The sequence below is a fragment of the Triticum aestivum genome, chromosome 3B (assembly GCF_018294505.1).
Source record: "Triticum aestivum cultivar Chinese Spring chromosome 3B, IWGSC CS RefSeq v2.1, whole genome shotgun sequence".
Taxonomy (NCBI): domain Eukaryota; kingdom Viridiplantae; phylum Streptophyta; class Magnoliopsida; order Poales; family Poaceae; genus Triticum; species Triticum aestivum.
In genome coordinates, this window is record NC_057801.1 from 273,393,483 (window position 1) to 273,408,297 (window position 14,815).

At 47.8% G+C, this 14,815-nt stretch overlaps 1 protein-coding gene across 1 annotated transcript; it reads right to left on the reverse strand.

Moving 5' to 3' along the window:
• Positions 1-3,530: 3,530 nt before the first annotated feature.
• On the reverse strand, positions 3,531-4,757 carry LOC123065348 (uncharacterized). Its single transcript, XM_044488666.1, has 2 exons — positions 4,569-4,757; positions 3,531-4,475 (listed from the first exon to the last, which is right to left on the reverse strand). The coding sequence occupies exons 1-2, from the start codon at positions 4,642-4,644 to the stop codon at positions 4,228-4,230; spliced, it is 324 nt and encodes a 107-aa protein (XP_044344601.1). The 5' UTR covers positions 4,645-4,757; the 3' UTR covers positions 3,531-4,227.
• Positions 4,758-14,815: the final 10,058 nt, after the last annotated feature.

Sequence of the window (14,815 nt, forward strand, 5' to 3'; positions counted from 1 at the left end):
ACATAGTAATATAGCATGAATGCTTCATAAATTATAGATACATTGGAGACGTATCAAACGGCAATCGACAGTAGGTCGCAACAACCTCAGACAGAGGCACACAAGAAGAACGCATGATAAACAAGCCTGTAACAGTGAGACATTAAGGAAAACCGAGAAAATACCAACGCATACCATACAAAGGGACAAATGCATGAGCATATGTAATGAAGGACATCAAGAATTAATCTTAAACCAACAACAGGAAATCAATCTGGGTATAGCTTACCGTGCGAAGCAAACACCACCACCACCAGGTAACAGGGCTCAGCAACACGGCCGGCTCGAAGAAATAACTTGTAGACCAAAACAACCTGCGAAACAGAGAGTAAAAGACAGGCAAACCATTCACAAAGGCAATGACCAAAACAAAGAAGCAACATAACAAATAAATATGAAAATGGACCTAAAAAACAGCTGCAAACACACTCCACCCAACCCATACCAAACACTCTCTTCCGAATCAATGATACGAGCCATACAACCTTCAATAGGGCTGAACATAAACGACAACGAACTAAAAACAAGGCAGGACCAAGCCAATTAACTCCAAATCAATTATATGAGCTATACAATCCTCAATAGGGCTCAACATAAACAACAATGAACTAAAAGAAGGCAGGACCAAGTTATATTAACCTAGTCAGACCACATTGACCAACAAAAGACAATGAAGATGCCACTCTTCTCCTTCTTTTTTCAGAAGGACATTGGACCAATCCAGACACAGCAGGTCGATACACATGGGACACCATGCAGCAGACAAACCCAAAAGGCACATGCCCACATGCACCCATGCCTTCCTGACCACAACCCTACCAAGCCATGGGCACACAAAGGTAAAACCCCGACCCTAGCAAGATCCAAAGAAGCAGCAAAAGACACACACCTATCACCCATCTGCAAGCAAACACGACAAAACCAAGGACAACTAAAATACACCTGGAAACAAAGACACGCACTGGTTCGTAACATAGCCTGATCTGACACCGTGCACACCTACCCTAACGGCAGGCATACCACCATGAGCATAACAGAAGATGAACACACCCTTCTGAATTGCATATCATATCAAGCTAAACAACACATGAACACAGACGCCAAACAATCAATTAAAGAATAGGAAAAAGCCTAAAAACAAAGAAAAAGGAAGAGTGGAGTGGACCTTTAGTTCCTTGGAGCATGCTATGAAGACCAGCACAAACCCATCAAAGAACATGCGACGAGACTAAGCAGGAGCAGCTACAGAAAATAGAACAACCCTCCGAAATGTCAAAAGCACACCTCAGCCGAAGCAGACGATAGTAACCGGGATAAAAGGAAGACTTACCACAGATAGACGAGCGACGCAGCAGATCCAGGCCTAGCAAAGAGGAGAACAACGGATCTGCAAATAATAGACACCCAAGATCTAAAACTGGCCAGCCACGATAGATCGAATGCAGAAAAGATGAGAGAACCGAGGAGAGCCCCCTTAACCGACTCACCGTGGCGCGACGCCATCGGAGCCCCTCGCCAACCAACCCCAGCGATGACTCGCGGACCAGAGAGCAGGAGCACAGAGAGGAGTGAGCATCAAAATGAAACGAAACGAAAGGAGGAGGGGAGGAGAAGAGGCAGGTGACAACGCAGGATAAGGGAGATGACCCACCCACCATGCCCCACGCCGCCGAACAGTGTTGGGCCACTCGTACGAATCATAGACGACCAGCTCGACCGATGGGACACACCGCATATCTGGCAACGAACGACGCCCGGGCATGTCAATGAGCCCCCTCCCCCCCCCCCCGCGGCTCTCTCGCCCCAACGCATGAAGCGCCCGCACCCAACCCGCACCCAAACATCCACACAGAGAGAGGAGAGCCGCTCACGATGGCGCGTCTGGACCCATCTGTACATGAGAGGGGTGAACGGGAGGAGCACCACATCGAATTAGAACTGGAGCCAACGAACGTCCAGGATCACGACGCGTCAGCATGGACCCACACAACGGACGACCAATATTCAGATCGATCTAGGAGAGCTCTTATTCCGGCACGAATCAAGAATTGAGATCTAATCTACATAGGAAGCAACAAACTAGTGCATTTCCTCTTGTAGTCACCATCTTCCTTCTTAGGAACCACATGTACACACTCATCCTATAGACCGTGACACATAAGAATCTGTTAACGAACACTCACGAGCTTAACGGGCTTCAAATGAACCGAGCCAAGCAGGGTTTTCCGCTTGTTAACCTAACAAGCTTAACGAGCCGGGCCTTAACGAGCACGAGCTTAACGAGCACGAGCCGAGCAGCTCATTAATCCACCTCTAACAAAGACTCCTCTCCGGTCAATAACCAATAGCAGGACCTGGATGCCCATATTGGTTTCCACATATTCCATGCAGATCTTTATCGGTTGAACCACGATGTCAAGGATTTAGTTAATCCCGTATACAATCCAATTTATCCGGTGATATGTTACTTGCGCGAGATTCGATCGTTGGTATCTGCATACCTAGTTCAATCTCGTTACCGACAAGTATCTTTACTCGTTCCGTAATACAAGATCACGTGACTAAACTCATTAGTCAGATTCTTGCAAGCTTCTTGTGATGTTGTATTACCGAGAGGGCCCAGAGATATCTCTCTGTCACACGGAGCGACAAATCTCAGTCTCGGTCCATGCAACCCAACAGACACCTTCGGAGATACCTATAGAGCACCTTTATGATCACCCAGTTACGAAGTGACGTTTGATAGCACACAAGGCATTGCTCCGATATTTGGGAGTGGCATGATCTCATGGTCTAAGGAACTGATGCTTGACATGAAGAAAGCTGTAGCAAATAACTAAATGATCTGATGCTAAGCTTACAGATCCTAATAATGTGATCCCATTATGAAATTACAACTCATGTCTATGGTTAGGAAACCTTAACCATCTTTAGTCAACGAGCTAGTCTAGTAGAGGCATACTAGGGACACGGTGTTGTTTATGTATCCACACATGAATTTAAGTTTTCGGTCAATATAATTCTAGCATGAATAATAAACATTTATCATGAACGGGAAATATGATAATAATCATTTTGTTACTGCCTCTAGGGCATATTTCCAACAGCTAAAAAGCCAAAAAAAAAGTTTCTATTTAGGGGCTTTTGGCTTTTAACCCTTAGTGGAAAAGCAGCAAAAGTTGAAGCATAAGCCCAAACAAACATGATTTACATGGTTGATTGTTGATTAAACATATAGTTGGGCACCATGTTTGATTAATAGGCCCAATGAAATAGTCACTTATTTTCCATGAAGAACAAAAGCAAGAGAAATATCACGCTTTGTAAATGGTGCTTTTCTAGGCAATTCACAACAAAATATATGCCATTCCATTTTTATGGCGAAGATAATCTTGGCATTGATAAAAAAAATCTATGGAAGTAAAGATTTTTACAGGATGGAAGTAAAGTCTTCCCGAAGTTAGCTCATAGTGCTGAGAATGAAGGGAGAAAGAAAAGAGGGGTGGTTTCGGTTTGAAAGTTATTGATCTGTCTTCTTACAAGGAGAGATGTTGGTTAAAGAGACACTATGATTGTCAAGAATGAATCAATTTGTCGTTATATGCATGGATACCACATGTGTCATGTTCGGCATATATTTCTAAATAACAACAATTGTTTTGTAACTGTGTTTTCTTATTTCATGGCAAACACGGGCATTCAACTAGTAAAGATAAAAGTTGACGAGATTAGTGGATGAATTTAAAAGGAGAAGAGATGCGGCGGCCCCAATGAGCGCTCATACGCCAATTATGAATCTCGGTGAAATAGTTTTTTCTTAGTATAGAAAATAGTTATGTTTTGAACCAAACATATTGAAGATTACAACCGATTTGGATTGACTCAGCCTACATCAGGTGATGGATGACATAGATGGAACATACTTAATCCCAAGCTATAGGGACTACAACTACTCCCTGTATAAATTAATATAGGATCGTTTAGATCCCTATTTAAATGATTTTATATTAGTTTACAGAGAAAGTATTTGTTATTATCAACCAAAGATGCATACACTAGCAAATTAAATTAAGATCATGATGTTTAGCTACATGGTGCTGATATGCTTAATTATGCATGATTGTCGGGTAACTAAACATGCGGTTAATTACATGCACTTAGCGTACATGCAGCAGGACATAATAACTCTTAATGCGGGTTTCGTGGATCATGGCGGCCGTTGGCCCCGGACCCCGGGTAGTCCTGTGTCTGCAGGTCCACCCTTCTGGCCAACATCTCCTCGTCGTCGCTCAGCAGCAGATGCATCTCTCCTCCGACCGCCACCTCCTCCGCCGTCGTCAGCATGGCCTGCCCACCATCGTTGGACCCGGCGGCGGCTGCCGCTCCCTCCCTCGGCAGGAACATCTTGCGGTTGCCGCTGGCCCCGGCCACCGCCGCTGCAAGGACGAGAAAAGACAAGGCAAATATGAGGAGGATGGCCTCCGGCGAGAGGTCCGGCGAGCCAAAAAGCTCGGTCAATCCGTACAAACCGTGGGCGAGGAAGAAGCAGGAGAGGAAGGCCAGCAGCACCAGGAGGAGAGGAACCGAGCAGTTGGCCCTCCCCATCTTCACCAGACGCGGGTCGACCGATGAATGGACCGAGAAGCCTATCACTTGTCAGCAAGCAGCTGAACGGTTTTTGGCAAGCACTGGTATTGCAGGTGTGTGGCCTTGGACTCAGTTTGTCACAGACGGGTCTCCGTTATATAGTGTGAAGTGACGAGGGTCACATCGGCCGAGGTCAAACGAGCACACTAGCTAGGCATGCATGTGGCTTTCTTTTGCACTGAGCGCCAGAAATGGGCGGGACGAGCTAGGGCCACGCACGTACGTCCACATACACGCTATGTGTGTGTGTGCGCGCGCGCGCGCACTGGCATCCACTACCGTCGCACTGTTGTGTTGCGCCGTGATCTCGATCGGTCCATCGGTCCTGCGGGAGTGAGTGCGCAAATATCGTCCGGAATTACAAGGCATTTTCTTATCATTGTGGTGGATTTACACGTTTCATCGAGCTTTTTTTTTAACACTGCACAAACGCAAGCGCTCGTATACACACGCATACACTCACCCCTATGAACACACACACGCACATGCTACCTCTATGAGCACCTCTGGAAGACTGAGCCGGCATATCATTTTAAAATTTACGAAGTCACCGTAGGCATCTCGTCGTCGACAGGAATGTCTCCTCCCACTGAATGCGCATTGCCAGAAATCCCGAAATAAATCCAGGAATAAATGCGAGCACCGGGACTTGAACCCTGGTGGCTGGGAATACTACAGTCCCTCTAACCATCCAACCACAGGTTGGTTCGCCACGTTTCATCGAGCTGAAATCTCGTTTTGTGGAGCGTGAGATTTTTTTTGTGGGGTGTGAGATTCGGCACACAGATCTGGGATCCGGCTTGCCTGCTCCCTTCCTATGCTCCCATCCGTGCTCCCACTTCATGCTACGGTTGTCTTTTTTTCTTTTTCCTTTCTAATCTAATCATCTCCCCCTGATTTTAAGGGGGTGGGGCCGGGCTTTATTTTGTTCCAATTAAATCATGTCACGTATGCGGGAGCATGAATGGGCACACACGCGGGGAGCAGCCAAGTCTCGTCCACAGATCTGATAGGCGTGTGTGATTCGGCAGCCTGGTCTAGGCTTGAATTACCTGTCGAGAGAGCTTTTGCAAAAATAACAAGCATGTTCGTTAATATTGGCAAAGGTACCGGCAAAGTCAAAATATGTGTGCTCTCACGCGCACACAGAGTTCATTTCAGTATGAGCTTCGTGTTCTCTGTGCAGCCTCGGCTGGTCATTGCCCTTCGCCGGCTCAGCTGTAGCATCACTTTGCACAGTGCCCGGGTGTGCCGCGTGACTGCTGAGTCCTCTGTCAAGGTTCACGTTTGTGTCCTTGTCTCGATTTCATGAGATTCTTCAATGGCGACGACAGAGCAGCTCGCAATGATGGCATCATTAGCCATAGTTTCTTGTCTGTGTCATGGTCACAACGTCCGCGGGATGAAGCCCTTCAATGCAGTGGCGGAGCACGAAAAATAATTGAGGTAGGCCAAACTCTAAAGCCTAATAAATGATTTGATACAATATCAAAATAGCCTTTATGCAATAATATTAGGCATCATTTTACGTGATTTGAAGCTAATTCAAATACAATGGAAACGCAAGCATATTTAAATAAATCAAAGATTATGAAGCCATTATCTGAAAATTTACATCATAAATTCACAACATGAGAATGTAGAAATTTATAGCGCTCGGAGTGGTGTACTGTTTTTTTAGAGAGAGCGTTGTTTTTCAATTGTTAAGAAAAGAGTGTTTTTTTCCTTTTTTGAGAAAGAGAGAGAGAGCGTGGTGTGCTGGTGCGTGCTTGCTGATCGATTTGTCGAACGATGCCCAGCAGCAGGAGCTCATGGGCCAAATAAATTGGATCGAAGCTGCACGAGTGACTAGGCCCTCCCGTTTTTCTTCCTTCCCTTTTTTTCTAGCGTCCGTGACTCCACGCAGAAAGCAGCCAAGGACAGCGTATGCGTACCTGTACAAATCTTTTTGCGGCGGGCCCTGCCTCGCCCTACCGGGAGCTCCGCCTGTGCTTTAATGGCCTTGATGACACTCGTTGGCTTCCTGGTGTTGAGGGTCTTTCTTCTCGACCAACGAGTAAGCGGGGTGGCGTTTGTTGCAGTTTCTGCTGACTCGGTAGTGTGAGGCCCTTCGGCAACGTCAGGGGCACTACTCCAAGTTACTACTTAAGATCATATGTGGCGGTCGATGGAGGGTTTGTCGACTTGGTAGTGCATCATCGTGTGCATGTTGTTTCATCTCGTTTGTTTTTGGGTGTGTCGTGTTGTATCCTCTCCTCTTTAGTCCTCGTGTGCTTTTGTAATAGGGTGCAAAGCGTCACTGCCTCATCTATGGCCATTGGGCATGTGGCGTCTTTGCATGGCGAGGTTGATGAGACAGGTGTGTTGGCGCCTAACTCCGAGGCTCTATCATGTGAGCAACTGGAGACGCCTGAGTCCATCGTGTCAGTGGTACCTGTGACTGATGATGTTGAGGCGGATGGTACGTTGGCTCCTGATCCTTCGGAGCCCAACCAACCGCTCGTCTCTGTGGAGCATGGAGGTTCCGATGTTGTAGTTACCCACTCGCACGTGACCGTTGGGCAGGTTTCTGTGCATGACAAGATCAATGTCATTCTCTTATATTTAGAGCTTCACAGCTTGCTCAAATGTTTGGAGAGGGTGAGCCCTGGATCTAGCAAGGTGATTGTGGAGGAGGCTCTCAGGAGCAAAGGAAAGAAGAGTGACGCCACAGGAAAGGCGTCCACAGCTGCTTGATGGATGGTTATTCTTGCAGTTCTGTCGAATATAGTGTACAAGGTAGATTATAGTTGGACTTGTAGTTGTATCGTGTTTACATAGGATGTGGAGTCGTGTCCTAGTAGGACACTTGTATCCTAGGCCTCTCATATATAGCGGGGTAGACACACGATGTAACCTATGCCAACATAATAGCACCGGAACGCAGGGGAAGCCGGTAGCATGTCCCGGTGTCCAGGGCGACCGGGTGCGGTATTGTAGCGGTGTCATGGGGAGGAGCGCCCATAGTCAAGCCCCGGGGATGTAGCCATATCGGTGAACCTCGTTAACAAATCTCGGTGTCGTGCTCGTGTGATTGCTTGGTCCTCGGATGATCGACGGAGTGCCTCGGATTAATTCTAACAAGTGGTATCAGAGCAAGGTTTGATTTGAGGCCGTGATGTTGATTTGGAGGAGGAGGAAAGCTCGACGTGGATTGATGTTGTTGGCACAGGAGGTCGTCTGAGACAGAAACGTGCTGGCTGGAATTTTCGATCCGGAGGAGTCGGCGAGTACAAGAAGCTATCGGAAAGTGGCACGCGATAGCGTCAGCGTGGAACTCGGCGGGGATCCCGATCGGACTCGGGCTCGGGCGACGTGTACGTGCATGAGCAGAGTTCTCGGCGAGATCAGGTCGAGCGCATACCACGTGAGCGCAGCGATGCAGTGCAGAGAACCAAGTGCTGGGCTGCAGCCCGTGCAGCCGGGCAGGCCGCCAGGCACGGTGGATCGAGCAGGCCAGCAGGCCGGTCCAGAACCATGGGACAGCCTGCGGGCTGGAAAGCTGCGAGCCGGACGTGCTGAGCATGAGATTTGTTTGGACAAAAAATAATGGTGCAAGGACCAAGGATCAGGCGTGATGCAGTGCAGAGACCCAAGTGCTGGGCTGCAGCCCGTGCAGCCGGGCAGGCCGCCAGGCGCGATGGATCGAGAGGCTAGCAGGCCGGTCCAGAACCATGGGACAGCCTGTGGGCTGGAAAGCTACGAGCCGGACGTGCTGAGCATGAGATTTGTTTGGACAAAAAATAATGGCGCAAGGACCAAGGATCAGACGTGATGCTATCTAAAAGGAGGAAAGAAATATAAGTCCAGAAGCTATGTGTGACGGATTGGAGTTTGACTAGCTAGCTTGTCATTGATCTCTTTTGGTACGTGCACACAAGAAGGCTACAAGGGATTTTATTTTGGTCTTTTTTCCTGTTTGGTACACAATTTGTGTATGGATGGCAGTCAGGGTTGACGATTTGGGAGCCTGGAGCGCGTCATACAGGATCATGGTTGCAGTCGGATAATTTCGGCTGGGTCGGACAGGACAGTCTGACGGGATCGACGTAAGTCGGTTGGTACAGAAGACGGTGCGGGATCGGCGACGACGACATATGAGCGTGATGCTGATGGTGACCGACTTCTGGGGCGTGGAAACACGTGGGGCAGGCCCGAGGGCTTGTGTGACTTCATAAGACTATGGCGCGGGGTTGATTCAAGACGGTGCACATGAGAGCTTTGAGTCGACGGGGCGCGGGGTGGCACGTACAACCACCATGGAGTCATGTTGAAGGTGGAGCTGGAGTCTGGAAGACTTCACTTAGTGCTGATTGAGGGGCTACGGCATAACTTGACAGAGAGTCAAAGCCTATTCAGCGGGGAAAAGCGAGGGATACGTAATTTGGACTGGAGCCCAGTGGTCTGATGAAAGCGTGAAACTTGTCATCGGTCGGTGATGATCGGTGGTACTCTGCAGTGGGGGTTGAGTGGTGTGGGTTCGCGACCCTTTGAGACTCAACCAGGACAGCGGAGGTTCGACGCGGTAATAGCGGCGAGGGCGTGCAGTACGTACGGGGGCATGGAGACGGGCCAGGGCTCTGGTGGTCATACATGTGGTGAGACAACTGCGAATTTGACTTGGGATGACTACAAGCAACGGTGAAATTCTTTCAAGTTTTAGATAGGCGGTCAAGAAAGGAGCGGTGATGTTGAGTTCAGGTAACTCTTATGTGTGGCATCCATATGTGAGTTGTTCACTTTCACGCAGGTCAGTGATCAGTGTGTGATGGCGTTGGACGGATACTCTGGAAGTTGAGAGCCCAAATTGAGTAACAAGGGACTTAATTTTGTTTGAGTGTTGACTGTGGTCAAGAAAAGAAGGGACTACAAGTTACAGGTGGAGTCACATGGAGTCTTTGGAGTAGCAGCGATACTCATGGGATAAGCTCAAGTCCAATGTACATGGAAGTTTGACGCGTGGATAAATCCAGGGTGGTGGAGTATATTCGCCAAGGTGGAGTTTGTTGCAGTTGTGTCGAATATAGTGTACAAGGTAGGTTACAGTTTGACTTGTAGTTGTATCATGTTTACATAGGATGTGGAGTCGTGTCCTAGTAGGACACTTGTATCCTAGGCCTCTCATATATAGCGGGGTAGACACATGATGTAACCTATGCCAACATAATAGCACCGGAACGCAGGGGAAGCCAGCGGCATGTGCCGGTGTCCAGGGCGATCGGATGCGGTATTGTAGCGGTGTCATGGGGAGGAGCGCCCATAGTCAAGCCTCGGGGATGTAGCCATATCGGTGAACCTCGTTAACAAATCTCGGTGTCGTGCTTGTGTGATTGCTTGGTTCCCGGATGATCGACGGAGTGCCTCGGATTTATTCTAACAGTTATTAGTCTCTTGGGTTGTCCTTATGGTCTGGCTTGTCTTCGTCGATTTGGTGGTGCCTGTGGTCTTCGGTCAAGTTACCCTCGTTGGGGTGTCTTTGCGATGTAGCAGTGTGGGGTTGGTGGATGTTAGATGTTGGGTTTGGTTGTCTGGCGATCATGTGCTTAGGGGGTTGCATGATCTGTAAGTAGTTCATGTGTGGTTGGTCTGTATTGGTTTCCGCCTGATTTTCCGTTAATTAACTGGGCAATTCTCTTCTTCTTAATTAATCGATGCGACAAATATTTTGCCTCCGTTTCAAAAAAAAAAAAGGAATACAACCCAGGTGGGGATGGTCCCGACCTACACTTCAGTGTGAATTTGAGAGATTGTGCGCATATTCGTTGTCTGTCTTTATCAATTTAGAGTGTGTTAAGGATTGCGAGCGTGTACTTTTCATATTGTGTGTTGCATAGAATTTTACATTAAATCTTTTCTTTTCCGAATGGAATTTTACATTAAGTCGTACGACAATAGGAGTGGTAGTGGCGGCATGGCATGTCAGCCGTGTTGGAAGATTAGGCAAGTTCATGATTAATTTCAGTAAATAATTCATGACTAGAACAGAAAATAGCATTCAACAATCTAGTATACTAGATGAACAGGAAAACATGCACACCAACATCGCACACGAAACAACAACTACGGATAGAGATGTGAACATATCATGGTGGACGTGATGCTCGTTAGCTGCTGCGGGAGCGACGTTGTTGATGATGATGTTGGCGACGATCTGTTGCTAGCAGCGATGAAGACAGCGATGAGTAGCACCGCCCGACTTAGACGTAAGACGACCCGTGATGACAAACTTGAGCAGTCGCGCAGAGCGCTTCCCAAAAACTTAATTCGTCCTCTCTCGGTGCAGGATCTCAAGGATGAACGATTCCGAAGATATGCTCTCCCGCATGCGAGGCACACTGGCCTTCGGGATAGAGTAGACTAAGATGGTGGCGCAAGTTGCAAGATGAGGCAAAACCCTAGGTGTTTTACTGGAGAAGAAAACAATCAACTTGTTTGTCAAGACACCAAAAAATAAAACGATAAAAGGAAGCTTCGCCCTTGCAAGGCAAAGGACTAGATTTTGACGGATCATTCATGCGCATGTGGCATGCGCGCACCGTCCATAACCGGCGAGGTGAGCGAGCGCGTGTGTGGTCTCCTATATCTCTCATCAACACATCATCTAGAGTGATGGAGAAAATCCACTATATAAGGAGATCTCACACTTCCTCAACTTTCGGGGTGGGACTAAACTTTAAAACCACCACTTGCTATTTTATACATGGGTCACTTTGAGATTTCAAAAATTAGTAATGGGCCAAGCCCATTTAATTCTAACAAGCCTCCTTTATATAAGGATCCTTAAACCTAAATGTTTAAGGGTGTAGTTGGGGATGATCCTCCTTAGGGTAGTGGTATCTAAGTGGGACTCATTATGGAACACACGAGCGTTGTGAGAGTCTCAAATCATATGAACGATGGCGAGGGCGTTGGTTGACCAAATGTCATTGTCGGAGAAGTTTGAAAGTGAATTTCACAATTAACTGGATAGGTATTTCAGGAAGTTTTGCACGATGGGTTGAAATAGCAAGGGAGGAAAGAGGGAGATGTAGGTCAACCCGAGGGAAGCAGGAGACAGCGCCCCCGAAAGTTAATTGTTACACACGCTATTACTGTTAAATGTTAATGTTGTCTAGTTAACCTCTTGCTGTGCATATATATAAGAGATCTGATTATGATGATGATGATATTACATGATGGAATTTTATAACCACAGGAAAAATCATCTACGTATATATTTTGGTGCAACACAAAATAGAAGTGGTGCCGCTAGCTTCCTGTGGGGCACAACGAATATTTGCACTATGTACGGCAGAAATTAGGCAGTGCCGTTCGTTCACAACTCACGCGCAAGTGGAAGTACATCGGTGCATGTGTGCATGATATCTCACATCATATTCACCAGTATATACCTAATTCTTTGGGCCACGGAAGACGTTCATACAATCGACCAGAATTCTTGTCAACTCTCCTACATCGAACCCCACTAACAAAGCACATCTACACATGAGAGAGAGAGAGAGAGAGAGAGAGAGAGAGAGAGAGAGAGAGAGAGAGAGAGAGAGAGAGAGAGAGAGAGAGAGAGAGAGAGAGAGAGAGGTTGTTCTAGCCAAACCACAGTCGGCACGTAACACGTGGGGAGAAATCCAAAGAGAACATTAAAATTAGCTAAACTACTGTACTTTGTTAAGTCAAAGCACACTCAGCTAGCGTGCAACACGCAAGCGTCAGTATATCCATGCATGCATGTCACTCTAGTACTGTATATGGTTCCAATATCCCTTTGGACAGAAAAGAAGACCGCATGCATGCATGATGCATGGCAGGTGTCACGCCCACTACTATATGTACCGGAGATTTTGGCAGGTGACAAGGTGAGACAACCCCTTTTCCTTTGCATGGACGATATGGTGGATGCGCTGATCACTCGCACTGTTAGCCACATGCGAGCATGGCTGCGTCCAATGTAATCCCACCATACATGCATGTTGCAAGTTTGACAACACACAATCATCCGCCGCACTACCATATCCACACATCCAACCAAATTGCATGCACGAATCAACATGTGGTTGGATGGTTAGAGGGACTGTGGTATTTCCAGCCCACCAGGGTTTAAATCCCGGTGCTCGCATTTATTTTCGTAAATTTCAAGATGATATGTCTCCTCAGTCTTTCGGATGTGCTCATAGGGATAGGGTGTGCGTTCATAGGGGTGAGTGTGCCCGTGTATATGAGCGCCTGTGTCTATACTGATGTTTAAAAAAAACAAATTGCATGCACCCAAAGGTGTTACGATTTATAACAAGTAAAAAATAAAAAAATCACCACTCGCCAAGCAAAACTCGTAGGGGCATATGTAGGTGCAGGGACACTCACTTGCCCAACCGTGCCAGCCGACTGATTGTCTCGCGAGCCGTAAAGTCATTAGATCCCGCATGAGGGCATATCAAGTTTTAAGTTTACAATTTTGTTGTTCGCTTGTTCTAAGTTTCGTGATTTTTCCGTTTCCTCGTATAAGTTTTAGTAGTTGAAATTTTACGATTTTAAAAGAATTCATCAAACCCTATTCAAAACTAATTTTGTTTGAGAGACCTCGTCACAAGAAACACGAACATGCAAATGAAACTTAATTCAAAATTTTAGTTGAAAGGACACAAAAAGATTAAAAATCAAAAGCAAAAAGAAAAACAATGGGTTGGTGCCACCACACTTGCGTGCCACATAGTGCCTTTTTTCAGGATCGTCCCACAGAGTGTTGGGTATATATTTCACAATTAATTTAATAATCTCAAAATAAATCATAAACATGGCATCAATATTATTAATCTCGTACTGTTTTCTACCATGCAAACTCTTACGATGTAAATAGCATATCTATCAACGCAAATAGCAAGCAAGGCAAAAATAGTAATGAACAGAAGAGGGATAAGGGCATTTCCAACGCTGATCCTCAAACTGCCCACAATCGTCCGATCACGCGGTTCGGACGTGTTTTGCCATCTAACTCGGTCCAATATCGATCCGCGGGTCGGTCCGGATGCATTTTTGCCGCAAACCGAAGACACATTAAGTGTCTGTGTGTGGTGGTGGGGGGGGGGGGGGGGGGGGGGGGTGGAGGGATGTGGGCTTTGCGGGCTTCCGGACGGTTGCCATGCCCGATCCTGACTATCCAGCCGGCCCACCAAAAACCTTCCTCCCTCGCCCGCATGCGTTCCCATCCAGCGTTGGTCACCGCCGCTACAGAGTGGACGCATCCTCTCACTGGACCGGGCATTGAAGCGGTGTGTCGGTCAACCGTGCCGCTTCCCGGTGCAGGCACCGTCTCTCCGCATTCAAACGCCACCTGTCTCCATTAAATGCACGCGGTTTCCAAGGAACGGCAAGGCGGCGCCACCTGTCCATTCATCTGCCGCTCGCCATTAATCACGTCACCGGTCTCCCTGCCACCCCCCCGTCGCTATATAAATCGCAGGCCTGGCCATAGCCGCATCCATCATCCTTCACTCCCTTCCTCCTCTATACACCATGCCCACCATGGCCTCATTGTGCTGCAAAGCTGTTTGGGACAGCTTCTAACCTGAGCAGAAAAAGGAGATCATCACCATTACAGCCGGCTGGCCGGCCGACAAGCAGACGGAGGCTAGTGCTGCAGACGTCCCAATGGATGATGCGGTCGAGGATGAGTCTGTGCCACCCTCCTCGCCGGTGCATGATGGCATCACCATCGGTGAGGCTCGTGCCCACTACACGAACATGGTGCTGGAGGAGCAGGTGGTCAAGTTTCGGCAGGCATAGGCCGACCAAGCCTACAACCTCTACCTCCTCGACGAGCACCGGCACGCGGAAGAGCAACTTTCCGCCTGTAGGGCCATAGTGCCAGACGTGGACAGCAGGAGGCGCTGGTCGACATTTACCGCACCGCCTGCAATCCGGCATGACCACTGGCGTGGTACATCCAATATTAGGCTGATTTCCAGGCCACCTACAAGGAGATGGATGAGACGGCGGATGAGGTGTTCGGCAAGAGCGACTATGGGAAGAACATCGGCAGCTCCGCCATGTCGTGCCCCATCGCCACGACAACAAAGCCGACACCTCCGCGAGCGCC